At 39.7% G+C, this 27,868-nt stretch overlaps 1 protein-coding gene across 2 annotated transcripts in view; it reads right to left on the bottom strand.

Annotated features, from left to right (window-relative positions):
- itih3a.2 (inter-alpha-trypsin inhibitor heavy chain 3a, tandem duplicate 2) overlaps positions 1-27,868 on the bottom strand; it is a 38,088-nt gene continuing 10,220 nt past the window's right edge. Inside the window, exons 2-21 of one of the 2 annotated variants that reach the window (XM_060910452.1) lie at positions 18,412-18,435; positions 17,486-17,640; positions 17,177-17,281; positions 15,834-15,996; positions 15,640-15,750; positions 12,554-12,682; positions 12,344-12,460; positions 10,143-10,311; positions 9,813-9,938; positions 8,006-8,187; positions 7,704-7,889; positions 7,430-7,569; positions 7,142-7,302; positions 6,864-6,890; positions 6,682-6,768; positions 6,458-6,589; positions 6,169-6,370; positions 5,885-6,057; positions 545-656; positions 1-393 (exon numbers count right to left, since the gene is read on the bottom strand). In XM_060910452.1, coding sequence (XP_060766435.1) covers positions 192-393; positions 545-656; positions 5,885-6,057; positions 6,169-6,370; positions 6,458-6,589; positions 6,682-6,768; positions 6,864-6,890; positions 7,142-7,302; positions 7,430-7,569; positions 7,704-7,889; positions 8,006-8,187; positions 9,813-9,938; positions 10,143-10,311; positions 12,344-12,460; positions 12,554-12,682; positions 15,640-15,750; positions 15,834-15,996; positions 17,177-17,281; positions 17,486-17,640; positions 18,412-18,435 — 2,703 coding nt within the window. In that variant the 3' untranslated portion in view covers positions 1-191. The remainder of the gene's footprint in view (positions 394-544; positions 657-5,884; positions 6,058-6,168; positions 6,371-6,457; positions 6,590-6,681; positions 6,769-6,863; positions 6,891-7,141; positions 7,303-7,429; positions 7,570-7,703; positions 7,890-8,005; positions 8,188-9,812; positions 9,939-10,142; positions 10,312-12,343; positions 12,461-12,553; positions 12,683-15,639; positions 15,751-15,833; positions 15,997-17,176; positions 17,282-17,485; positions 17,641-18,411; positions 18,436-27,868) is intronic. The other variant, XM_060910453.1, reaches the window with a different exon arrangement.

Genomic DNA, 27,868 nt, shown 5'->3' with positions numbered 1-27,868 from the left:
AAAAGTTTATTCAGAAGCACATGTTGAGAAGGTCAATAACAAAGTCCATTTCGTGTTTATTAGAAACATTCCTGTTATACTGATTCACGATCAGGTACTTTTGCTATTCCAAAAACAATATTATACTTTTTAATGCATTTTTCTTTTTTTGACCAGTAATGAAAAGTAACAGGAAATAATATGAAATATGTTTACAGTCCAGTCACGTGTTCTGTATTCCCTTCTTTTCCTCCTTTGTCTTCTTCTTCTTCCTTTCCGACAGTTGTAAAGAGTCCAGAGACGACATAGTCTCTGAGGACTCCATCGATGAGCCCTGTGCCATTATTATGAATAAACCAGCAGGGCACACGTTCTCCTTTCTCCACATCCTTTCTGAAGTCTCTCTGCCAGCCCCTGGAGTCACACAGCACACAATTATCATCAAGTAATTTCACCGTAAGCCTTTCTTCTAAGTCTTTACCTGTGCATTTCAAGGATTTTACCTGTTCAGAAAAGAAAGAATATATCAAGTATGTGCTGGAATATTTTCTTTATGGTGACTTACCTGGTCACGGTAAGATTGTGGCCCTTCACAAACATGTGGGCATCTGGTTTGTCTGGATCTTTCCCATGAAAGACATCACTAACCTCAAATGTTACACCATGGAAAAATTGTCCTGGAAGATGGCAACACTGAATGAATATAAATCACCGTTAAAGATAACTGCATCAATAAAAGTCCATTAATAAGACATTAATAAGTCCCTCTATTTGATTATGCATCCATTATCTGGGGTGATAAGGACAATAAAACGTTAATGAATTCACTCCAGGTACTTAACAAAGCAGCCAAACTAATCCTGAATCGATCACCATGGTCCTCCTCTACTGACGCACTCAAAGAACTCAAGTGGCTGGACGCAATTCAATGAAGAGAAAGTCGGCAAATCAGACGCTCGCTGGCCATGCTGTGAAAATTGTCCATGCAGACGCTCAGAGTTTCCAGTTCTGTCACTGCTTAACTCTTGAATATTTTCTATCATGAATACTATAATTAAAGGAGAACTGAAGGCAAATTTTTTATGATCAAAATTCTATTTCTCATTTTATTAAATATAGGAATGCATTTTTGATCGCTATGTTGTCGCTGCTATAACAAGTTATGAGTGTTTGAAATATGCTCTGTAATATATCAGTCCATATGTCAAAGCAATGGCCGTAAACGAGATTCGTTGAGACCTGTGCGAGACATCGTAGGACGGAAGTAAAATGTACAGCGGAAATCAAAGTGACCAACATCTGCCGACGTTGTCAAAAGACGTGCGCTCCCTCTTTCGAATGCTGATGTAATCAAGCCGGAAGAAGATTTGTTTGTTTTGATAGCAATCAGGAAAGTTTGAAAAAAGTAGGCAGTAATCATCATTTAAACTCGTTTTTACACAATATTTAGTTTGGAAAACAGTTTTCAAAATCGCAGCACTGAAACCTGGCTGACACTTCACGTTTCGAAGTCTCGCACAAGTCTCGTGAAGATCGCGTGGATAAGTGATGCCTGCCGTGGACCAAATGAACTAAATTCAACATGGCTAAAAACCAAATAGGCCGATAAGTACTGTATAATATTTAATTGCGATTAGTTGCCAATATGAGTCACGATATAAGGTTACTAAAATCAAAAATGTAATTGAATAACACATTAATTAAGAAATAAGTTAAGTTTAAAAATTACTTCAGTTCTCCTTTAAAAAGCTTATAATCTCTGCTTTCCAAAGAAATTTATCTCAGTAAGATCTGTTCAGTACTTTGGGAGTAACGGCAGGTTGAAGTCGGTATGACAGAGTTCACTCTCTGCTCATGATTACTCTCTGCTCTCAGTTGGGAAAATGCCGGGGCTTTTCTTTTTGAGTCATGGGAAAGCGGTCAGGTTCTCTCTCTCTCTCTCTCTCTCTCTCTCTCTCTCTCTTCTGATTGGTTTACGACTGGATTACTCATAAATATCAATCAGATACCTTTTATTGGGATGTTCTCTCGCTCTCACTGTTTCTGATGAAGGATTCAGCAAAATTTTCCGTCTGCTAGTTTTGATGTTATGATTCACGAGAGACTTTGAAGTCAGTTTTCATAGCTTTACCTACTTATTTTTTTCAAATCAAACTGATTCATGTAAATAAATAACTGTTTTAGAATATAACTGGAGTTGTTCTGATGAAAAATATTGAGATCTTAGTGGTCGGGATGAGATAAACAACAGAAGTCAGAAATGCAAGTCTCAATTTCAGTTCAGTTAATGTGAATTGTTTATTGAATGTGGATCAGACAGTTTTTTTCGAGGTTCACCTTGAAAGCTGTGAATATTATCATTTATATTCTTTCATATAAACACCAGTAGGCCCTACTTTTGAGAAATACAAAGCCTGACAGAGCACAAAGAAGGTATCAGAAATAATCTTTTATTACTTTTTATTGAGTGTACCGATTTAACGGTTTTTACCTAATTAGCATAATTCAAATTAAATACTAATTTGCGTAATTTGTTTTGACTAATTTTTCAAACTTTGTATTCAGTATACAACCATCTATGTGCTGCCAATTTCCATGTAAATATCTTGAAAAATAGAAATGTTATGAAGAAAAAAATATTCGATCTCTTCGGTTGATGAGGCCTATTTTGGACCATACGATCCTCAGACAATATTATGGCAGTTTTCTAAAAATTAAGCCGTTTTTTCAATCTTTGATTTATAATATCTCAAGAACGGATAAACATTTTAATTCTGTCAAAAGTATGTTGTTCGGCATTCAATTCTGAATCCAATGAGAGAGGTTTCAAGCAATTTGGATTGAAATTTTATCTGATATGCCTATATAAAGGCACAGATTTCCACAAGTACAATACGCACAATAAAAATACACAGAGAACAGTTAAATCCAAAATGAACCGGGGTCTGTTAAGATCTCAAAGCTTGTGTCTACACAGCTGGAACTCCTTACTGGATGACATTCAATCACTGTCAACTATTAAGAAATTTTAAAGAGCAGTGAAAAGTTCTTTTATACAACCCCGATTCCAAAAAAGTTGGGACAAAGTACAAATTGTAAATAAAAATGGAATGCAATAATTTACAAATCTCAAAAACTGATATTGTATTCACAATAGAACATAGACAACATATCAAATGTCGAAAGTGAGACATTTGAAATTTCATGCCAAATATTGGCTCATATTTGAAATTTCATGACAGCAACACATCTCAAAAAAGTTGGGACAGGGGCAATAAGAGGCTGGAAAAGTTAAAGGTACAAAAAAGGAACAGCTGGAGGACCAAATTGCAACTCATTAGGTCAATTGGCAATAGGTCATTAACATGACTGGGCATAAAAAGAGCATCTTGGAGTGGCAGCGGCTCTCAGAAGTAAAGATGGGAAGAGGATCACCAATCCCCGTAATTCTGCGCCGACAAATAGTGGAGCAATATCAGAAAGGAGTTCGACAGTGTAAAATTGCAAAGAGTTTGAACATATCATCATCTACAGTGCATAATATCATCAAAAGATTCAGAGAATCTGGAAGAATCTCTGTGCGTAAGGGTCAAGGCCGGAAAACCATACTGGGTGCCCGTGATCTTCGGGCCCTTAGATGGCACTGCATCACATACAGGCACGCTTCTGTATTGGCAATCACAAAATGGGCTCAGGAATATTTCCAGAGAACATTATCTGTGAACACAATTCACCGTGCCATCCACCGTTGCCAGCTAAAACTCTATAGTTCAAAGAAGAAGCCGTATCTAAACATGATCCAGAAGCGCAGACGTCTTCTCTGGGCCAAGGCTCATTTAAAATGGACTGTGGCAAAGTGGAAAACTGTTCTGTGGTCAGACGAATCAAAATTTGAAGTTCTTTATGGAAATCAGGGACGCCGTGTCATTCGGACTAAAGAGGAGAAGGACGACCCAAGTTGTTATCAGCACTCAGTTCAGAAGCCTGCATCTCTGATGGTATGGGGTTGCATTAGTGCGTGTGGCATGGGCAGCTTACACATCTGGAAAGACACCATCAATGCTGAAAGGTATATCCAGGTTCTAGAGCAACATATGCTCCCATCCAGACGACGTCTCTTTCAGGGAAGACCTTGAATTTTCCAACATGACAATGCCAAACCACATACTGCATCAATTACAGCATCATGGCTGCGTAGAAGAAGGGTCCGGGTACTGAACTGGCCAGCCTGCAGTCCAGATCTTTCACCCATAGAAAACATTTGGCGCATCATTAAACGGAAGATACAACAAAAAAGACCTAAGACAGTCGAGCAGCTAGAATCCTACATTAGACAAGAATGGGCTAACATTCCTATCCCTAAACTTGAGCAACTTGTCTCCTCAGTCCCCAGATGTTTACAGACTGTTGTAAAGAGAAAAGGGGATGTCTCACAGTGGTAAACATGGCCTTGTCCCAACTTTTTTGAGATGTGTTGTTGTCATGAAATTTAAAATCTCCTAATTTTTCTCTTTAAATGATACATTTTCTCAGTTTAAACATTTGATATGTCATCTATGTTCTATTCTGAATATAATATGGAATTTTGAATCATCCACATCATTGCATTCCATTTTTATTTACAATTTGTACTTTGTCCCAACTTTTTTTGGAATCAGGGTTGTAGTAAATAATTAGTTTTTTTAAAATAATTATTTCATCGACTTTGTTATTTTTTGTCATCATATGTTTTTCTTATCATATTTATTAGAATGACTTACTGTTTGTGTAGTTTTTATATGATTATACATATTTTATTTGATGTTTTCCTTACTGAAAATCATACTGTATGATATAGGTTTTCTGAATAAAGATTCTAAGTTATTCGTCAAAACAATAGAGCGAGAAAAAAAATATTAACACCCAGAATCTCTGACCATAATTATGGAGAAGGTTCTGTGTTAAATATGAAAGATATGAAATACCATACCATACCATAAACACAGTACAAAAAAATAAACCCAAACTGTATTGCATTTCATTAGTAATCCATAGAAAACATGACATGCTGAAGAGCAAAACCTTCACTGAATTGCTCTTATGTTGTTAGATCTCATTAGTGAAAAACAATCATCGTGGAATAACTTTTTTTTTTTAACAATGAGTTGTGTAAGAAGGGTGGGGCAGCACGGTGCAGTGGTTAGCACTATTGCCTCACAGCAAGAAGGTTCTGGGTTCGAAGCCAGTGGCTGACAGGGGCCTTCCTGTGTGAAGTTTGCATGTTCTCCCTGTGTCTGCTTGGGTTTGCTCCGGTTTCCTCCCAAAGACTTGCAGTTAGGCTAACTGGCTACTCTAAATTGCCCATAGGTGTAAATGGTTGTTTCCCAATCCCAGAAATGGGAGGGTTGCGGCAGGAAGGGCTTCCAGTGTAAAACTATGCTCCGATTAATATGACATGTGGTTCAGTAGGGTTCACATGGACCCTGACCTGGTAATAGTGTTGCAGTTGTGTCATACTGAAATGCAGTCACAGCCCGAGAGAAGAGAAATTTCAGAGCCAATTTCTGTGACTGGGGCATTTTGTGGATTTATGAACTAACTGAAGCTTGAAAGAGCTGAGAAAGCCCAGGCATGAAACTCTACATTCTTCTTAATTAACTTTCTATAAAATCCTATCACTCTCAGAACTCGTGACAAATTTTCCACACCCATTAAATCTCCTTCTCCTTCCTAGTGTTCAACAACTCCTATCCAAGAGTTTTCAGTGGAGGCCTGGTGGAGGCTCAAAGCACAAGCTGGACAGAATTGACATTTTTGACCCTTTTGCATTTCCACAATCAATCTTCATGTCATTTCATTGGCTGCACTTGCAAAAAGTTTTTTTTTTCATTATAATGAAAGATTAATATGTTTTTGGTGAAATTACCAAGTAGACCATGAACTCTTTCTGAAAGGAGGTGGCTGTCCAGGCTGTAAAAGCCCAGGTAGTCTTGGTGGTAGGGATGCATCTTCCACACTTTGTGCAGGATAATGATAAACTTCAGCGTGTCCTTCAGGGTCACCGTGAGACTGTGATCTTTGGTTACCTGAAGGTCCATACTGGAGAGGAGGAAAGGTGAGATGATGAAGGCTTTAACACCAGCGTCAATATTTGTGCTAATGCATCATGTGAAAGCACTAAATTCTTCTATCTATAGATATTTCACTCACTTCAAACGCTTAACATTAGACGTTTGTGACCAAGGAAGTTGTTCTTGCTTGCCGTGCTCATACACTATGATCTCTTGGGTTGTCACCTTCAACCTGATATCGAATTTCTCATGAACAATTCCAAATTGACCAAAATAGGTGTGCTGCCTTTTCCCAGGCTCCACCTTCTTGTCTCCAATAGTTTGCCCATTTACCATCAATCCTATGGATTAAAATGAAGTGAATATCAGGGAATTCATTGAATGTCCATTAATCACCATTTTGTTCGACTTGGTAAGCACACATTTACCTGAGACTGGATCTTTCACCAGGTTGAAGATGGTGCCTGGTTCATCATCAGTATTGAAACACAGAGTATCGTTACAATCTGGCAACTCCAGGATGAAGTGTGGATCTCCGTCAACTACCATAGCTTTCAGAGCTACCAAAAGAAACATGATTTATATGTTTGGTCAATATACAAAATCTTCAAATCCTAATCTTTCTCATCAGAACCATTCGTCAGGATCTCACCTCTTAGACCTCCAGCCACAGCACCTGACAGAGATACACTGCCTTGGGTTAGACCTGCAGGATGTACCATGTGACCAGAGACCGGAACTAGAAATAATGTTTTTTGGTGCGCTTGAGGATAATTAAAAATGACAATATGACCAAATTAACGTTAATTATCTATTCAGAAAACAAATTATTACCTGGTACTGCAATGTCCATCCGTTGGTCTGTGAAGGAAATGAGGAGACACGTGCAGTCAGTAATTATCCGTCGCATTGTGGCGCTCGAATGGATTCTTGTCGAGTGTGTAATCGAATATAAACACTACATTATTCCGATTCAGCAAGTAATGTGTATTAATGGATACAAATACAGATATAAATAGAAAGCGTGCTATTTGCTCTTTTATAGCACTTTTTGGGTTTATGTTTAATAATCTGGAGAAGTATTCCGTTATAACGAGCCATTTCACTCATACCTTCTGTCAGTTTGTCAGCGATTAACGTATCTTCTGACGTCGTGTTCGTTTCAGGCTTAGTGACCACCATGGAGGTGAGTGGGGTGACGAAGTTGTAGTTTAGTGAGAGTTCCAGTGCTTCAGCAGTGACATTCTCACATTCTGTGGGTGTACACTTGTCTCTATCAGAGTATAAAGTTATTATTTTCATTCGTACTTTCGTGTTAGATAACGAAAGCATGGTCATAAAAAGTAAATGTTAAAATTCTCTCAGGGTAATGCTTTCGATTGGGAAAATATCATACTTACTGTTTGTTCAAGAGTTGTTGGATGGTCAAATACGCCCAGAGACGCTCAGTGAAGTCTCCAAAGATGTACTCTTGCTCAGGGAACATGACAACCCATTCGTCAGGATCGGCCTGGCCCTGGACCACAAAAGGCTCCTCGAGCTAAATTAAAACAAACATAAATGCAATTACATCTCTGACTTTCCTTTAATCGTTGATTGAAGATGTTGAGCGACTGCCATTCTTCCATAAATCATCTGTGCATTTTCTTTTCAAATTATTTTGGATTTTCTCACCATTTGGGCTGACACCTCAACAAGAAACATGTCCGCTTGAGAGTCTTTCAATTGGCCAGCTACGACAATCTCGGAGCCATCAAAGAACTGCTTGAAGTGGTTGGTTGTCAAGGAATTCTCCATGCTGTCTGGATAATGCAAATTCACTTCTAAGAGGAGCGGACTCGCCACCTCTCTGTAGAAACCCTTTGGAATGAAGTTGCAATCGAGGTCATAGTTCTGGCTTTGACTGTTCTTTGAATAAACTGACATCCTCATCATAACTCACAACCAGAAAACATAGCACAGAGCAATCTATGTACCTGCAACTGCAGTACAGCATCTGAGGCTTCGTAGATTCTCCGAGCCAAACCGTTGTTCTGGTTGGCCATCGCATCCAGAAAACCATACTGTACATCAAAGCCAAAGCCTAAGCAAAAGAGGCTCATGTTTCCGCCAATAGCATTACGGACATTTTCTTGGATCACAGATGGGTTTGTCTCACCTGAATGGAACAATATGCAGTATTTAGGAAGTGTTGTAGAACATAACAGTGGTTAAAGTGATGCAAATGACACATGTTTTGTTGGCCAAAAAAAAAATGATGTAACCAATGTAAGGCTTGTAATTTTAGACCTGTCCTGGTCTGTATCTTACTGGAGATGTCATGGCTTTATCAGGGTTGAGCGACGGCTGTGCTCTAGCAGTGAGATTTGGATGATGTCATTGTCGTTAGGTCATTGTGGAGGTATGTGGGCCAGATGGAAATGGGAAGCATTTTGGTCACACTCATTTGCTATGTGGGAAGTGACTTGTTTCAATGTATGGTATGTCTGATTCCAGGGCAGCTTTTCAAACAACCAGATCTTCTGCCATGTCAACGTTGATATGAGTCCCTTTGTTGTGAATTCCTACAACATGAACATTATTTACCACGCTGCACTGTTGAATTCTCAAATCTGATTGGGCCGAAAAGGGTGGTACGGTGGTGTAGTGCTGAGCATTGTTGCCTCACAGCAAGAAGGTTCTGGGTTCGAGCCCAGCGGCTGATGGGGGCCTTTCTGTATGGAGTTTGCATGTTCTTCCCATGTCTGCATGGGTTTCGTCTGGGTGCTCCAGTTTCCCCCACAGTCCAAAGACGTGCAGGTTAGGCTCATTGGTGCTTCTAAATTGACCGTGAGTGTGAATGGTTGTTTGTCTCTATGTGTCAGCCCTGTGACGATCTGGTGACTTGTCCAGGGTGTACCCTGCCTCTTGCCCATAGTCAGCTGGGATAGGTTCCAGCTTGCCCATGACCCTGCACAGGATAAGCGGTTCCGGATAATCGATGGATGGATTGGTCTGAAGGTGATTTGTTTCAGCCAGCAATAACTTTTTCAGCAGTTTGTGCTACAGTAGCTCTTCTGTAGGATTGGACCATATGTTCTAGCCTTCGCACACCATATGAATCAGTGAGCCTTTGACACCCATGACCCTGTCGCCGGTTCACCGGTAATCCTTCCTTGGACCACTTTTGGTAGGTACTAACCGCTTCACACCAGGAACACCCCACAAGACATGCCATTCTGGAGATGATCAGACCCAGTCATCTTGCCATCACTATTTGGTGCTTGTGAAAGTCACTCAGATCCTTAAGCTTGCCCATTTTTCCTGCTTCCAACACATCAACTTCAAGAACTGACTGTTCTCTTGCTACCTAATATATCCCACCCTTTGACAGGTGCCACTGTAATGAGATAATCAATGTTATTCACTTCACCTGTTAGTAGTTGTAAATGTTATGGCTGATCGGTGCATAGCTGCTACAATGGAAGTCAGAACAGTTTTGCAGATGTCCTACAACATTAAATGAAAGTTTAAAAGAACAATGTGTTAATTGGTAATAATGAAAAAAATGTTCAGTGGCAAATGAGTGCGATTTAAGAGGAATAAAACACAGTTTATGGAAACTAACCAAATTTCGGGTGACAGCAGAGCCTCGGTTTTGTATCCTGACGCCCCTTTGTTGATTGTTTTCTTCTAACAGCATGCACCATCTTGTTTTATTCCTTACATTTTGCACATATAGTGTGTGTAAATTGTGTCTTTTTCTGTAGCGCTAATAACATTGAGCCTCTGGACCAGACATACCAGCAGTTGGGTCTCCGTCAGTCAGTAGGATGATCATGGAGGGGCTGTTTTCTGGGAGGGAGTTGTTTCTCTTGCCTGTAGTCAGCATGTCAACCGCATGTAAAGTAGCTCCATTGATATCAGTCGCTTAAAAATGGAAACACACATCATATTTGAAGCACACATAGATAACTCTTGGGAAGGTCTTTTTTTTCCAGCATAAGCCAATTTAGACATCATTTCAAGCAATGACCAATGGAAAGAATGAAAAAATCATGAACATTTTAAAAAATATGAAACAGGGTTGCTAAATACTTCCAGTACCTTCCTTTTACTTTTACAAACACTTACTGAACCTTGCTGTTATACGTTTGACATATTTCTTTGCTTCTTCAATATTTTCTTTTGTAGCTTTGCTCAATGACGGTCTCCATGTTTCAATTTTATCATCAAATATGACCAGGCCAAAATGATCTTCCTCATATAGGTCATCTAGAATGGTCAAGAGTGCTTCTCGAGTCTGCAGACAACAACAACAACAGCAACAGCAGCAGCAGAACTGTCCATACTTCAAAAATAACAAGGCAACAAGAACAAACCCTTACAAAAAAGAAGTTTATTCAAGTGTGCTTCTAGTATCTCATCATCTCTAGCCGCTTTATCCTGTTCTACAGAGTTGCAGGCAAGCTGGAGCCTATCCCAGCTGACTACGGGCGAAAGGCGGGGTACACCCTGGACAAGTCGCCAGGTCATCACAGGGCTGACACATAGACACAGACAACCATTCACACTCACATTCACACCTACGCTCAATTTAGAGTCACCAGTTAACCTAACCTGCATGTCTTTGGACTGTGGGGGAAACCGGAGCACCTGGAGGAAACCCACACGGACACGGGGAGAACATGCAAACTCCGCACAGAAAGGCCCTCGCCGGCCACGGGGCTCGAACCCGGACCTTCTTGCTGTGAGGCGACAGCGCTAACCACTACACCACCCTGCTTCCAGTATACTTTTTTTAAACTAAAAATAAGAGAGTATGCTTTCAGTTTACTTTTTATTTACTTATCAGAGATATCTCATTCATCTCATTATCTCTAGCCGCTTTATCCTTCTACAGGGTCGCAGGCAAGCTGGAGCCTATCCCAGCTGACTACGGGCGAAAGGCGGGGTACACCCTGGACAAGTCGCCAGGTCATCACAGGGCTGACACATAGACACAGACAACCATTCACACCTACGGTCAATTTAGAGTCACCAGTTAACCTAACCTGCATGTCTTTGGACTGTGGGGGAAACCGGAGCACCTGGAGGAAACCCACACGGACACGGGGAGAACATGCAAACTCCACACAGAAAGGCCCTCGCCGGCCACGGGGCTCAAACCCAGGACCTTCTTGCTGTGAGGCGACAGCGCTAACCACTACACCACCGTGCCGCCCTTATCAGAGATATACTTAATAAATTTACACATAAGTATACTTGGCTTACACTGAAAAGTATATAGAAAAGTCTAAGTATATTAAGCTTATAATTAAACGTCTGACCAAGATATACTTAACAAAAGTGTAATAAAGTATTAAAATATTTGTGCCTTATGTTTAAGTGTACTTGCCATGTAGTTGTGCTTCAGCATTGTTGACTCTTAGGTACGTTTGTGGTTCCATATAAGGTTTTTTTTTTTAATTTCTTCTGAGTGGGATAATTAAATTTTTATTTATTCATTTATTCATTTTTCTTTCGAGCTTGGGTGTCAATTTCAGTCATCATTGCCATGTTTTTATACTTTGGCATTTCATACAATGTTGCTTTAAATTTTGATTTTTAAAGAAAATGAATATGTTCTTAATCCTGAGTATCTGTTGTTATTTTGTGAATTCTTACCTTTATAACTTCATCATAACTTAAGGTACAAAACACTTCAGTTGTCTACTGGTAGTGTGCATGAGGTAAGGGTTAGGGCCAAAAAACTAATAGTATACCTCAAAGGGTAATTGCAGTAAACTTCAAAACTAAAAAGTGTACTAGAAGTGTATATCGAGTAAATCAATAGTATATTTCCAGTATACTACAAAGTATACTTTAGTGAACTAAAAAGTGGACTAGAAGTATAAAACAAATAAACTCATAGTATAGTTCCAGTATACTATGAAGTATGTTTTTGTAAACTAAAGAGTGGACTACAAGTATAGAACTAGTAAACTATTAGTATATAAGTTTACTTGTGGTATACTTGCAGTACAAAATAAAAAATACTAGTTGTATCCTCAAAGTTTACTTCTCTTAGAATTAAAATATACTTTTTTATAAACTAATAGTGGGACAATTTAGTCTCAAGAAGTATTAGATTAGTTTACTTACAAGTATACTTTAAGTACACTGATATCAGTATAGTACTTGGTCCACAAAAGTATACTTAAGGAAATATACTTTAACTTTACTCAAGTATATTTAATCAAATGAACTTGAAGTATACTTCTTTTTGATAAGGGAATGCTAATCATGCTGGATCTTTATTGAGTTCTACATTCAAACACTATCTGTTAACTTACCTGCATCATTTTTCTTCCCTTCATGGAGCCACTCCTATCGATTACAAACATGATGTTCTTTGGCAATTGTTGCAAATCATGTGGGGCAAAGAAGTGTACAAAGTACCCGTTCACAATCTGAAACCGAAAGAGGGCCAGAAAATTAGTTCCATCAGAAAATTAGATTGAACCTGAAACGTTTTCTCAAAAGTGGCTCTGAGCAACTTCGACCTGAATGTCACCCAAATCCTGATCACGATTGACATCATATGTAATGATGAAATCCCCATCTATAAGTGTACCATCACAGCCTGGGCATTTCCTCTGTTGGTCCAAAGATGGAGAGAAGGACACACGGGCCTAGAAAAGACAACCATGAGATCAGACGGCGATCAGTTGACAATATTTTCTTCTTCATCCCTAATCTCTGATATCAGAATGTAGAAATACACAGTGTCCATAACACAAGGAGTTGTCTGTGCCATGGACAAGATCATAGTTCCAACAAATATAATTAAATTATAAAGAATACTTGACTAACCATGAGATATTACTTCATTTAAAGGAACAATAAGTCTACTATAAATATCTATGATACCTTGTGACTCTCCACTGTGACCATTTTGCTTGCATAGCTAAGGTTTGTACCTATATTTACAGTATTTCCAGTACTACTGGAAACATATTTACTAAAGATAATCATGTTTATTCTGTTTCCATTCACTGGATATGAGCAATCGTGCATTCTGATTGGCTACTCTACGACTATGTGATCAGCTCATATATCGTGAGTCGAGAAAAACAAAATGGCGGAGTGTGTTGCTGAACCAACCAAGGACGAAATAAAAACTCTACTCGAAAACAAATCCCCCTTCCAAAAAAAGCGCAACAAAATATGGAATAAAAATATTTGATGGTCAGAACGTATCTTTTTCAAATGATTTTTCAAGAATTATTATTATATCATTTTTCACCAATCCTTTTCGACAAATCTACTGTCATTTTGCCAGTTTGTTGACATTGTAAGTGATTTTGTCGGATGATTTTGTATAAAATTTTTATTCACCAAATTTGCAAAAAATAAAATGAAAAATGCTCCGTTTCTCAAAATCCACTGAATGTGGATAGAATAAAAGAGTTATTCCACTCAATCTCGTCATACATGGCTTATAGCCGACTCAGTGCTACGCGCCTCATCAGCTATCAGCTCATGTACGACTCGATTTCGTGGAATAACTGTAAAATATTATACAGTATATCTATAAGTATCGTGTATATACAGTATGTATATAGGATCAGAAAAAGTTTCCTCACAGCTATGAGCGAAAAATAAACCTTTTAAAACTGTTGGATGACATTTTTTATTTTACAAAATGAACTAACACTGAAAATGAGTTAAAACATTTAAAAAATGTTTTATTTTATAGATAATGACTATTTTTTGAGACTTTCGCAAATCTGCTTCCAGAGTTTGTCATCTTTTTATCAATGAAAAAGATCTCTATGACATATCAGAAAAGAGATATTGTGACATACATTTATAACAATTTTGATATTATATTGTCATTTTGTTATATTACTGGGTTTCAGTCATGTGACTTTTCTTAGCGGTTTTACCAGAAGTGAAATAGCTGGTGGTCTAAACAGCTGCCATAGTGCAAACAACTAGTGATAAGTTATCAGAGTACGCTCGTAATGTTGAAGCCACTGCTGGCTTTAGATATATTCAGAAGATTGCTGTGTTCAATGGAATCGACCCCTACAGTCTGGGAAAGAACAATTTGTCATCCAATCTCGAAAACTACCCTTTAGTCGAGTTCCCTGACATCTTGAACTATCTGGTGTTGCAGACGCCCTTCTACACCGCAAAACAGATGAAAGCGTGGAAGAGTATGGAGGCTTACAACTTTTTTTGTATGTGGCTGAATGAATCCTGTATTGTTTTTGCCCGTGTAAGTATGCTTTTTTTAAGCTTTTCATTCACGTCTTTACAACGAAGCGCTGCAAGTTGAAGTGTAAAGAAAAACAGTTGGCTTGATTCTCACTTGTGTTGGCTCTTATCTCTCAGGTAAATCATTCACAAAGATCATCAGAAACCCCTTTAAAGACCTGGATCTTAGTTAAACAAGACGGAGAAGTGATCACGGTGCATTGTAACTGTACAGCTGGGGAAGAATTTTGTCGCGACCTTCATCCATATGGACTTTTTGAGGAGTAAACAAAGAAACAGCTGGGGACTTTAGTGCTTCGTGACTAAAAAAAAGTACCGTAAAATAACGACACATAGCAAGAAAAGTACTTGGAAAACACTAAGGACAGAGCTGAGAGGGAAATACAAACCTTTCACCAAGTGATCACTGCAAACTCAAGCATGCTTCGACTCGGTTCCCTTTAATTTCAGTGAAAGGTTCAAAAGCCGCCTTTCTCAACGTCTTCTTGTGAAATCCTGTGTTCGTTCACCCTTTTTTATTAGTTCACGGGGAACCCTGAAGAAACTTATCAGTTTCACGGTTTGATCAACCTAAAACAACGCAAGCGTAAGGCATTTTTCATGTGAGCAATGCACCTTCTCCATACAAACGCTTTGTCAACTGAGCTTTGGTAGACCATCAGCTAAAGTTTTGAATAACTCAAGAGGCGGATGTGATGTCACATGAAGCCCAGCAATTCTTTGGTGCAACATGGCAGATGAATCCAACAGCGTCAATGGCATGTGGAAGAGGCACTCAAATGGCCAACAGATGGCATCACCTGGCAAGTCAGTTGTCACTGCGGGGCAACTTCCATAACTGTCAGGTCTGCGGCACTTTTGTGCACCACTTGGCATCAGGTCTGGAGGTCCAGAGAGGCAACACAATGGGGGCATGACATCATTTGTCTTACCTTACTGTGCAAGGTGCTTTGTTAGGAGAGGAGGACAGTATGCGAGCGCTCATGAGGCCAGACATTCCGTAGTGGCTCGGCCGGACCGTTTGTGCCGCCGCTGCGGGCAACCCTGTCAGTCTGGTGCGGGCCTCGGGGCCCATCTGCATTTCTGTGCATCCTAATGAACCAGTCATCATCGCTAGCGATGGACAGCCGACAATTTTGTTATATTGTCCAGCTATACCATGCATATTCAATAGCGAGATTCAGTGTTTCTGTGTTTGTAAAGCTTTAAACTTGACATAAAAAAATTAGTCTGATGTTCTCAATGTTTAATGCTTTATCATAATAATGCTTTATTGTGTTTAATAACCTTGCCACTGTACATTACCAAACTGCATGGTTTTCCAAAAATGTCTTTGAAACAGTGCTTAAGAACAAAATGGACTCACCTTTTTATCACTGACTGTTTTGTTCACTAGAGGGAGCAGGTCATTGGTGATGAATGTGACATTGGTGTCCAGAAATGCAAAGCCCTGGGGCTCATAGACAGACGCAACGATCTGTGGGTGTGAGGGTGTCAATTTAATGAATCCACAATGAATTTAAGTGAAGGACAGAAAGGAAATACACATTCATATTCCACCTCAAAGTGCTGGACCAGCTGCTTGGGTTTGACTCGAATCATGAGCTCATATTTGCCAAGCCGACGCTGAAGGAGCTCCTCGTACGTAAGTGTGAATGTGACACTGCTGTTGGCTGCAATGTTCACGGAGACAGAAAACTTCTCCATCTTTCTGCCTGAAGCTCTGAAACAACAACAATTTTAATTTCCCTGAGGGAACCCGCCCAAAGGGATCAATAAAGTTCTAATCTAATCTAATCTAATCTAATCTAATCTAATCTAATCTAATCTAATCTAATCTAATCTAATCTAATCTAATCTAATCTAATCTAATCTAATCTAATCTAATCTAATCTAATCTAATCTGATAATTGTCCTGGGGAAATGCTTGTTCCTTATTTTTACCTCAAAGTGTACAAAGTGGAAGCACAAACAAGCTTCTTTCCTATTTGTATTTATTGTATACACTCACCGGCCACTTTAATAAGAATGGCTTGTTCTTGATTTTAAGATTCCTGTTCTTGGCTGCAGGAGTGGAACCCAATGTGTTCTTCTGTTCTGCTGTTGTGTGCCGAGATGCTTTTCTGCTCACCACGGTTGTAAAGAGTTGCTATGAGTTACTATATCCTTCCAGGCAAAAAAGCTCGAACCACGAATCTGTTCATTTTCCTCTGACCTCTCTAATCAACAGGGCGTTTGTTTCCACCCACATTGAGAACTGTCGCTCATTCACTCAGTGTTTTTTTGCACCATTCTGTCTGTGTACAGTAAACTCTCAAGACTGTGTGTGAAAACCCCAGGAGAAACCTCAGCAGTTTCTGAAATACTCAGACCAGTCCATCTGGCTCAAACCAACACCCATGCCACAGTGAAAGAAAGAAAGTCACACTTTGAGATCACAGTTTTTCCCGTTCTGATGTTTGAACATTGTGAACATTAACTGAAGCTCTTGATTTGTATCTGCGTGATTTGATGCGTCATGCTGCTGTCGACGGATTGGCTGATTAGAGAACTGCATACAACAGCAGGTGGATGGATGGATGGGTGTTCCTAATAAAGTGTCGGTGAGTGTATACTGGCCATGCAAAAGTGCTATAAATTATTTCCTCATGTTGGCAATATTTCCATCGCGTTTCATGATAAATCTGAAACTAGTGACTTGTTGTCTGTTGTGTAATGTTTGAAGTGTACAGGATTAATAATAAACATGGCAACAATTCCTATGAAACTGTAAAGATTTATAATGTGTCTATATTCTTTGAAAATTGGTCATTTTTTGAGAATTAAAAAAAAGTTTTCATAATACTGTATCCATGTTGTAATGCAAGTGTCCATATTCATTATAAGCCACATGCTGTACGTACTTCACCAGTCCAGCTGTATGCCCAGAGGACACAGCTGTCTCATACTCCTTCTTGGCCTTCTCTTTCTCTTTAACCTCTCCGACATACGTCTTTCCATCAATCTCCCTGAAACAAACAAACAAGACAGAAAGCCCAAAATATGAATTATGCATCAGGCATGTATTCAAACACATGTTTAAACTTTAACATCACTGAGGACTGGATTTGAAACAATGCACCACTGTTGATTTGTGAGTCAGTTTCATTATGACTCAGATTCGTTTATTAGGAACAGATTTTACGACAAGTTAAAAATAGCCCACGACTGACATGCTGAAGTTGGTGATGAAGGCTGTCTTGGGTAACTCCACCTCAAAGAAGACTTCCTGCGAGACGTTGGCTTTGTTCAGAGCCGTCGAGGTCATGACTGTATGGGCAAATCGAGACGCCACCTTGCAGTCTATCTTCACGTTCTGCATCTCGATCTAAGATTAAACAAATATTAGGCACATTTTGTGTAACCTTGTGAATAATGATGTCTGGGAAAACTGTTTAACTTTTAGCTTTGAATGACAAGAATGATATCTACTGTATTATTATAATACATACAGGACACTTTTCTGATGGAATAAAAACATGTGTTCTGTTCCCTTCTAGCAGGTTTCATTCATTTGGCTTGATAGCATGCAATATTGTTAGCATATCGCTCATCCTACGTGTATGATGTCACTCTACCCAGTGGAGAATGAGCACTGAATATGGTTTACGATATCGCATGGTTGTCAAGACAACATGACGTCACACGTCGGAGACGTAAAACTTCCACACTAGCGAGTGAGCGACTGTGACAATTTGTAAACAAACATGGCCGCCAGGTTTGCTTCATTAAATACGGAAGATTTTGAGAGAATTTTGAAAGAGAAAGATGCATTGAACACCTGAAAGGAATGTGTCTGTATAATAATAATAATAATAATAATAATAATAATATTGGCTGGCTTTTTTTCGTGGTATATCAGACGTATTCCATTCAGCTACTCATCTTCGACTCGTTCAATATCATACTAGCTGAATGGAACATATCTGATATACCATGAAAAAAAGCAAATATTATTTAAATATCCAATGGCGAGACTAACATGTCTGGTTGAGAAAAGTTCTTGATTACTGTGATTTGTTTGGGTGAGAGGAAGAACGAGGTTTATTGAACATTTCATAAGCAGACAAAAAAGTAAAGTCAGTCAACAATTTCTTACCTCATGGCTCCTCAAGTTTGCCTTCTGTGTGAATAAAAAGGAAATAAATCTGTTAATATTCAATTAGTTGGCTGAATATTTTATTTATTTCAAGGTCAGGAGTATTTTTTCTGACTGCTTTCCATATTTATGTCTTTCATATTTAATACATTTCCATATATGGCTCAGCCCTGTGATAGTTTGCGACACACCCACACTGCAAAAACTAGCCATCCTAATATAAGGAAAAACATAATAAATTTGAGAACATTTAGACTATAATCAAGTGAAATAATCTGCCAGTGCAGTAAAATAATTACACTTGGTAAGACATCTTAGAATAAGTTAGTTGCAATCTAGAACTAGGTTTAATAATCTCAAAATTGATGTCTTGTTTTCTTCTAATAAGAAATGCTAGATCGTTTCAACTAATTTCAAGATATTTTCACTTGCTAAGATATCATTTTTAGCGCAGGGTTTACCCCGCCTCTTGCCCCAAGTCAGTTGGGATTGACCCTACTTTTTCTCATGCCCTTGATGGATAAGCCGTATAGATAATGGATGGATGGATATGCATCCATCCATCCATTATCCATAACCGCTTATCCTCTACAGGGTCGCAGGCAATAGTGTAGCGGCTAACATGAAATTTTCACCAGAATATTTCACTTGGTGAGCAAAGCATGAAAATTGGCACACATGTAGAGCAAACCATACTGTTTCCAAAACAATCGTTGGCCATCGCGATTTCCGCCATTTTAAAGATGGCCGCCGCCGTTTTCAAAATGGCGTCATTTTCAACGACCAAATTTCCGAAATATGGACATATATCTTTATCGTGGTCGTTTTTTTGGCCGGATTTTCACAGTTTTAATGTAGAAGGCTTTGGTTATTATGTGAGTGAAGTTATAATGACTATTCTTTCAAAATAATTCAACCTGGATCAAAACTGTCCAGGAGCATGATAAAAGTTTGATTCAAAAGGGCAACTAAGAAACTGTTGTTTTATATTCTCAAAAGAGTAAATTGCAAACACTACCAGGGCACAATGGTGCAATTTACTGCCGTTAAACTCGGCATGGGGTTCAGTGTAAGCTTTGTTCATTATTGATACAAAGTCTCCCAAATACATTACGATCCGCCCCGTATATACAGGTCGTGATGTCGTATCCGAATTGACGGAGTGTGCCAACGCGGGAGAGCCGAGCCAAGAGGGACGGGGCTAAAAGTCCCTCGAATGGTGTACAGATCGCACGGGAGTTAAATTGCACTGGATGAACGATCGGGCTAGGTGTAGGAATTCCATCTTCGAACCTAGTTGTATCCCATACGTTAAAGTGTTATAGCTGTAGGTGGTAAAAGGATAATCCCTCGGCCTTCAGTTATTGATAGTAACAAGTCATTTTCCTTATTACTGCGTTTGTATCTTTTTGCAATTACATTTGAATTTGTTTGTTTGATCATTTGTTTTGATAATTATGTCGAAAAGAATTCGACTTTCTTTGTCTGCTCAAGAGAAGCATATCACAGATTGGTCAAAATGTTTTATATGTCAGGAAGACAAAAATGAATCACTCAAATCTCCTTCACCTACAACTGACTCTGGTTACAGAACGTTGTCTACTAATATTCCGGAGTTTGCCAAAATCAATGAAATGCCCATTCCTCTTGACATTCAGCGAATAGATGAAGGCGATGGAATAGAAGCTGCCCTGATAAAACACAATGCAAAATATCAAGTGTGGATGTAGAATAAACTGTTCTGGCAACTGTAAATGCTTTAAATCAGGACTGTCTTGCACTGCTCTCTGTAGTTGTAACTGCTCAGAAGATTAGATCCGCTGAGTCTTAGTGTAAACGGCTATTTATAAAAAAAAGTCTGTATTTCTGGAATGTCTTGCGCATGCGCAGTGCGTATTCACGTTAGTTTTGTACAAAATAACTATTATGGCTATGGGGAGTCATATTGAGGTAGATATTAGCAAAAGAAAAGAATTTAAATTAAAAATGGTACATATAATAATAAAACTAGTAGGCGAAAACTGTAAAAATGACACCATTTTGAAAATCATGGCAGCCATCTTGAAAATGGTGGAAACTTGAGTGGCCAACGATGATTTTTGGTCAGGTACATGCAGACAAAGTTTCATGCAAAATTTGGTGCTTTGCTCACCAAGTGAAATATTTTACCAGCTATCCGCTCCACTACAAGCTGGAGCCTATCCCAGATGACTATGGGTGAGAGGCGGGGTACACCCTGGACAAGTCACCAGGTCATCACAGGGCTGACACATAAAGACAAACAACCACTCACACCTACTGTCAATTTAGAGCCACCAATTTGCCTAACATGCACATCTTTGGACTGTGGGGGAAACCAGAGCAAACACAGCAAGAACATGCAAACTCCACACAGAAAGGGCCTTGTCAGCCACTAGGCTTGAACCCAGAACCTTCTTGCTATGAGGCAACAGTGCTAACCACTACACCACCAATGGATATGTATGGCTTCTTAAATATAAAAGCCACACAAATTAAACATCCTAGTTGTTCCAGTGCATTAAATATTAGGATTTTTTTAAAGCTAATTTTAGGACAGAAAAAAAGCATTTGTCCGGAGTCAGGACAAGATTTGTCTTTGTTCCATTTGGAAGTTGTTCAAACGACAAAAAAAAAAATCATCTGCATATTCGAATTTGATTCTTTTCTGCCTGATCCATCCTGATGCCATACTTCTGGCTGGAGTCTCATCACATTGCTCATGTGGAGGACGGCCCCATATGGACAGTCAAAAGTCCCACTTAGAAGACGGCTCTGGACACTTACAGTAATACATTCATGTCTGAGGACTACAGTTGACTTGCTAACTTGAGGACTGCAGTTGTCATGAAGAGGAGTTTTACACTCAAGTTTCCATCAATGAAGAGTTCATAACTTCAACAAAACAGACTTCAAAGCAGTTAAAACTATAATGATTTTCCTGATTTCACAGTTATGTTTCGTGACTCTATAGGACACGGTTATGGAAGCAAGTTATTTATAATCATGTTGTTATCACCCAGATGAGGATGGGTTCCCTTTTGAGTCTGGTTTCTCTCGAGGGTCCTTTTGTTGTCTGAAGGAGTTTGTCCTTGCCACCGTCACCACAAGCTTCTCATCAGCGATAAATTAGGGATAAAATTAGCTCATGTTTAAAGTCTTTAAATTTCTATAAAGCTGCTTTGCAACAATGCCTGTTGTTAGAAGCGCTATACAAATAAACTTGACTTATTCTTACTTGTCTTTTATCTCATAAAAAGCCCAAACCAGTGAATATTTTATTTTTATTATTATTAGTTCCTCCGATCCCTGGGGGACAAAGACCGGCAAGTCCTCTCCATCGTCTTTTGTCTTGGGTGCATTGTTTCCCTCTTCCCATGCAAGTCCCCTCACCACCAAGTTCTCTCTAAATGTTGACCTCCATGTTGTCTTAGGTCTGCCCCTCCTGCGTCTTCCATCTGTTGGTGACCAATGTATTGCTTGCTTCGCCAACCTGTTGTTGTCCAGTCTAAGTATGTGTCCGGCGAACCTCATTCTGTGTTGTTCTACTGTTACACTTCGCGGTTGTTGTCCAGTTCTTGCTAGTGTTTCTTCATTTCTGATTCTGTCTCTGTATGTGATCTTCAGTATTTTCCTCAGGCATCTTTGGTGGAATATGTCAAGTTTGTGTGCTATTTTGTGAGTGCTTTTCCAGGTCTCGCATGCATAAGTTGCTGTTGAGATCACTTTGGATGTATATAGTTGTAATTTAATACTCAATGAGATGGTCTTCAGGGGCGGCACGGTGGTGTAGTGGTTAGCACTGTCACCTCACAGCAAGAAGGTCCTGGGTTCGAGCCCCGGGGCCGGCGAGGGCCTTTCTGTGCGGAGTTTGCATGTTCTCCCCGTGTCCGCGTGGGCTTCCTCCGGGTGCTCCGGTTTCCCCCAAAGACATGCAGGTTAGGTTAACTGGTGACTCTAAATTGACCGTAGGTGTGAATGTGAGTGTGAATGGTTGTCTGTGTCTATGTGTCAGCCCTGTGATGACCTGGCGACTTGTCCAGGGTGTACCCCGCCTTTCGCCCATAGTCAGCTGGGATAGGCTCCAGCTTGCCTGCGACCCTGTAGAAGGATAAAGCGGCTAGAGATAATGAGATGAGATGAGATTGTCTTCAAGTTCCATGTGTTGTTAAGCTTCCCGAAAACGGCCGCCGCTTTTCCCAGTCTGACGTTGATGTCTTGGTCTATGTTGCCATCACTACCCTTACAAAAAAAAAAGTTTATTCAAGTGTGCTTCTAGTATACTTCTTTTAAACTAAAAATAAAAGAGTACGCTTTCAGTTTACTTTTTATTTACTTATCAGAGACATAATAAAGTTATACATAAGTATACAGTGGGGCAAAAAAGTATTTAGTCAGTCACCAATTGTGCAAGTTCTCCCACTTAAAAAGATGAGAGAGGCCTGTGATTTTCATCATAGGTACACTTCAACTATGAGAGACAGAATGAGAAAAAAAATCCAGAAAATCACATTGTCTGATTTTTAAAGAATTTATTTGCAAATTATGGTGGAAAATAAGTATTTGGTCAATAACAAAAGTTCATCTCAATACTTTGTTATATACCCTTTGTTGGCAATTTCAGAGGTCAAACATTTTCTGTAAGTCTTCACAAGGTTTTCACACACTGTTGCTGGTATTTTGGCCCATTCCTCCATGCAGATCTCCTCTAGAGCAGTGATGTTTTGGGGCTGTCGCTGGGCAACACGGACTTTCAACTCCCTCCAAAGATTTTCTATGGGGTTGAGATCTGGAGACTGGCTAGGCCACTCCAGGACCTTGAAATGCTTCTTACGAAGCCACTCCTTCGTTGCCTGGGTGGTGTGTTTGGGATCATTGTCATGCTGAAAGACCCAGCCACGTTTCATCTTCAATGCCCTTGCTGATGGAAGGAGGTTTTCACTCAAAATCTCACGATACATGGTCCCATTCATTCTTTCCTTTACACGGATCAGTCGTCCTGGTCCCTTTGCAGAAAAACAGCCCTGAAGTATGATGTTTCCACCCCCATGCTTCACAGTAGGTATGGTGTTCTTTGGATGCAACTCAGCATTCTTTCTCCTCCAAACACAACAAGTTGAGTTTTTACCAAAAAGTTCTATTTTGGTTTCATCTGACCATATGACATTCTCCCAATCCTCTTCTGGATCATCCAACTGCTCTCTAGCAAACTTCAGATGGGCCTGGACATGTACTGGCTTAAGCAGGGGGACACGTCTGGCACTGCAGGATTTGAGTCCCTGGCGGCGTAGTGTGTTACTGATGGTAGCCTTTGTTACTTTGGTCCCAGCTCTCTGCAGGTCATTCACTAGGTCCCCCCGTGTGGTTCTGGGATTTTTGCTCACCGTTCTTATGATCATTTTGACCCCACGGGGTGAGATCTTGCGTGGAGCCCCAGATTGAGGGAGATTATCAGTGGTCTTGTATGTCTTCCATTTTCTAATAATTGCTCCCACAGTTGATTTCTTCACACCAAGCTGCTTACCTATTGCAGATTCAGTCTTCCCAGCCTGGTGCAGGTCTACAATTTTGTTTCTGGTGTTCTTTGACAGCTCTTTGGTCTTGGCCATAGTGGAGTTTGGAGTGTGACTGTTTGAGGTTGTGGACAGGTGTCTTTTATACTGATAACGAGTTCAAACAGGTGCCATTAATACAGGTAACGATGGAGGACAGAGGAGCCTCTTAAAGAAGTTGTTACAGGTCTGTGAGAGCCAGAAATCTTGCTTGTTTGTAGGTGACCAAATACTTATTTTACCGAGGAATTTACCAATTAATTCATTAAAAATCCTACAATGTGATTTCCTGGATTCTTTCCCCCCATTCTGTCTCTCATAGTTGAAGTGTGCCTATGATGAAAATTACAGGCCTCTCTCATCTTTTTAAGTGGGAGAACTTGCACAATTGGTGGCTGACTAAATACTTTTTTGCTCCACTGTACTTGGCTTATATTGAAAAGTATAAAGAAAAGTCTCAGTATATTAAGCTTACACTTAAACTTTTGAACAAGATATACTTAACAAAAAGTGTAAGAGTGTATTAAAAATATTTGTGCCTTATAGACAGCATTGTTGACTCTTAGGTACGTTTGTGGTTCCATATAAGGTTTTTTTTTTATTTCTCCTGAGTGGGATAATTACATTTTTATTTATTCATTTATTTATTTTTCTTTAGAGCTTGGGTGTCAATTTCAGTCATCATTGCCATGTTTTTATACTTTGGCATTTCATACAATGTTGCTTTAAATTTTGATTTTTAAAGAAAATGAATATGTTCTTAATCCTGAGTATCTGTTGTTATTTTGTGAATTCTTACCTTTGTAATTTCATCGTAACTTAAGGTACAAAACACTTAAGTTGTCTACCGGTAGTGTGCATGAGGTAAGGGTTCGGGCTAGAAAACTAATAGTATACCGAGAAGGGGAATTGCAATAAACTTCAAAACTAAAAAGTGGACTAGATGTATATAACCAGTAACTAATAGTATATTTCCAATATGCTATAAAGTATACTTTTATAAACTAAAAAGTGGACTAGAAGTGTGTAACGAGTAAATCAATAGTATAGTTCCAGTATACTACAAAGTATACTTTAGTAAACTAAAAAGTGGACTAGAAGTATAAAACAAGTAAACTCATAGTATAGTTCCAGTATACTATGAAGTATGCTTTTGTAAACTAAAGAGTGGACTACAAGTATAGAACTAGTAAACTATTAGTATATAAGTTTACTTGTGGTATACTTGCAGTACAAAATAAAAAATACTACAGTAGTTGTATCCTCAAAGTTTACTTCAATTAGACTTAAAATATACTTTTTTATAAACTAATAGTGGGACAATTTAGTCCCAAGAAGTATTAGATTAGTTTACTTACAAGTATACTGTCAGTACATTGATATCAGTATAGTACTTGGTCCACAAAAGTATACTTAAAGAAATATACAGTGGGGCAAAAAAGTATTTAGTCAGTCACCAATTGGGTAAGTTCTCCCACTTAAAAAGATGAGAGAGGCCTGTAATTTTCATCATAGGTATACCTCAACTATGAGAGACAAAATGAGAAAAAAAATCCAGAAAATCACATTGTCTGATTTTTAAAGAGTTTATTTGCAAATTATGGTGGAAAATAAGTATTTGGTCAATAACAAAAGTTCATCTCAATACTTTGTTATATACCCTTTGTTGGCAATGACAGAGGTCAAACGTTTTCTGTAAGTCTTCACAAGGTTTTCACAAACTGTTGCTGGTATTTTGGCCCATTCCTCCATGCAGATCTCCTCTAGAGCAGTGATGTTTTGGGGCTGTCGCTGGGCAACATGGACTTTCAACTCCCTCCAAAGATTTTCTATGGGGTTGAGATCTGGAGACTGGCTAGGCCACTCCAGGACCTTGAAATGCTTCTTACGAAGCCACTCCTTCATTGCCCGGGTGGTGTGTTTGGGATCATTGTCATACTGAAAGACCCAGCCACGTTTCATCTTCAATGCCCTTGCTGATGGAAGGAGGTTTTCACTCAAAATCTCACAATACATGGCCCCATTCATTCTTTCCTTTACACGGATCAGTTGTCCTGGTCCCTTTGCAGAAAAACAGCCCCAAAGCATGAGGTTTCCACCCCCATGCTTCACAGTAGGTATGGTGTTCTTTGGATGCAACTCGGCATTCTTTCTCCTCCAAACACGACAAGTTGAGTTTTTACCAAAAAGTTCTATTTTGGTTTCATCTGACCATATGACATTCTCCCAATCCTCTTCTGGATCATCCAAATGCTCTCTAGCAAACTTCAGACGGGCCTGGACATGTACTGGCTTAAGCAGGGGGACACGTCTGGCACTGCAGGATTTGAGTCCCTGGCGGCGTAGTGTGTTACTGATGGTAGCCTTTGTTACTTTGGTCCCAGCTCTCTGCAGGTCATTCACTAGGTCTCCCCGTGTGGTTCTGGGATTTTTGCTCACCGTTCTTGTGATCATTTTGACCCCACGGGGTGAGATCTTGCGTGGAGCCCCAGGTCGAGGGAGATTATCAGTGGTCTTGTATGTCTTCCATTTTCTAATAATTGCTCCCACAGTTGATTTCTTCACACCAAGCTGCTTACCTATTGCAGATTCAGTCTTCCCAGCCTGGTGCAGGTCTACAATTTTGTTTCTGGTGTCCTTTGACAGCTCTTTGGTCTTGGCCATAGTGGAGTGTGGAGTGTGACTGTTTGAGGTTGTGGACAGGTGTCTTTTATACTAATAATGAGTTCAAACAGGTGCCATTAATACAGGTAACGAGTGGAGGACAGAGGAGCCTCTTAAAGAAGAAGTTACAGGTCTGTGAGAGCCAGAAATCTTGCTTGTTTGTAGGTGACCAAATACTTATTTTACCGAGGAATTTACCAATTAATTCATTAAAAATCCTACAGTGTGATTTCCTGGATTCTTTCCCCCATTCTGTCTCTCATAGTTGAAGTGTACCTATGATGAAAATTACAGGCCTCTCTCATCTTTTTAAGTGGGAGAACTTGCACAATTGATGGCTGACTAAATACTTTTTTGCCCCACTGTACTTTAACTTTACTTAAGTACACTTAATAAAATGAACTTGAAGTATACTTCTTTTTGATAAGGGTAGCCATAGTGCTTCCCAAATATATGAAGTGGCTGACATCTTCAACAGGTTGTTGGTTGACGGTAATCGTTTGTGGACTAACTTGGTTACCCACATGCAGTGTCTTTGTCTTCTCACTACTTATACGAATATAAGTACACGTGAATACAAGGTCATACACACTGAGAGCGGGCCCGGGCCGCGGTTGAAGCCTCAGATTTTCCTGCCGCGCTACTGCCGCCCCGCTTGTTCTTCCTGCGCTTCGCTCCTCGCTTCGCAACATGCCACCAAAAAAGAATACAGCACAGGTTGAGGAGGTCGACGATATTAAAAGATCGCTCGACATGTTGACGGAGGAGGTTTCTGCTGTTAGACAACAGCAGAAAACCATCATGAGCCTGGTGGAGGAAGTTAAAGCCTTGAGGCTAAAAATCACCGAGAAGGACAAGTGGATTAACTTGCTGGAGAACCGGGTGGCCGATCTGGAGCAATATACCAGAATGAACGACATCATAATCACCGGCTTGGAAGTGAAACCTCGTTCATATGCACGGGCAGTGTCGATGCGGAACGGAGAGGAGCCGAGCGAGGAGGACGCAGCATCGGTGGAGCAACAGGTGGCGGCGTTTCTCCGCTCAAAGGGAGTTGAGTTAGACAGGGAGAACATCGAGGCCTGTCACCCGCTCCCAAGGAGAAACGAGAAGACAAAACCGGCAATAATAGTTCGGTTTGCAAATAGAAAACACAAAAACGAACTGCTGAAACAGGGAAGACGGCTGAAGGGATCAGACGTTTACATCAATGAGCACCTGAC

Source organism: Neoarius graeffei, chromosome 26 (genome assembly GCF_027579695.1).
Source record: "Neoarius graeffei isolate fNeoGra1 chromosome 26, fNeoGra1.pri, whole genome shotgun sequence".
NCBI classification, from domain to species: domain Eukaryota; kingdom Metazoa; phylum Chordata; class Actinopteri; order Siluriformes; family Ariidae; genus Neoarius; species Neoarius graeffei.
This window is presented reverse-complemented; position numbering and strand designations above follow the sequence as displayed.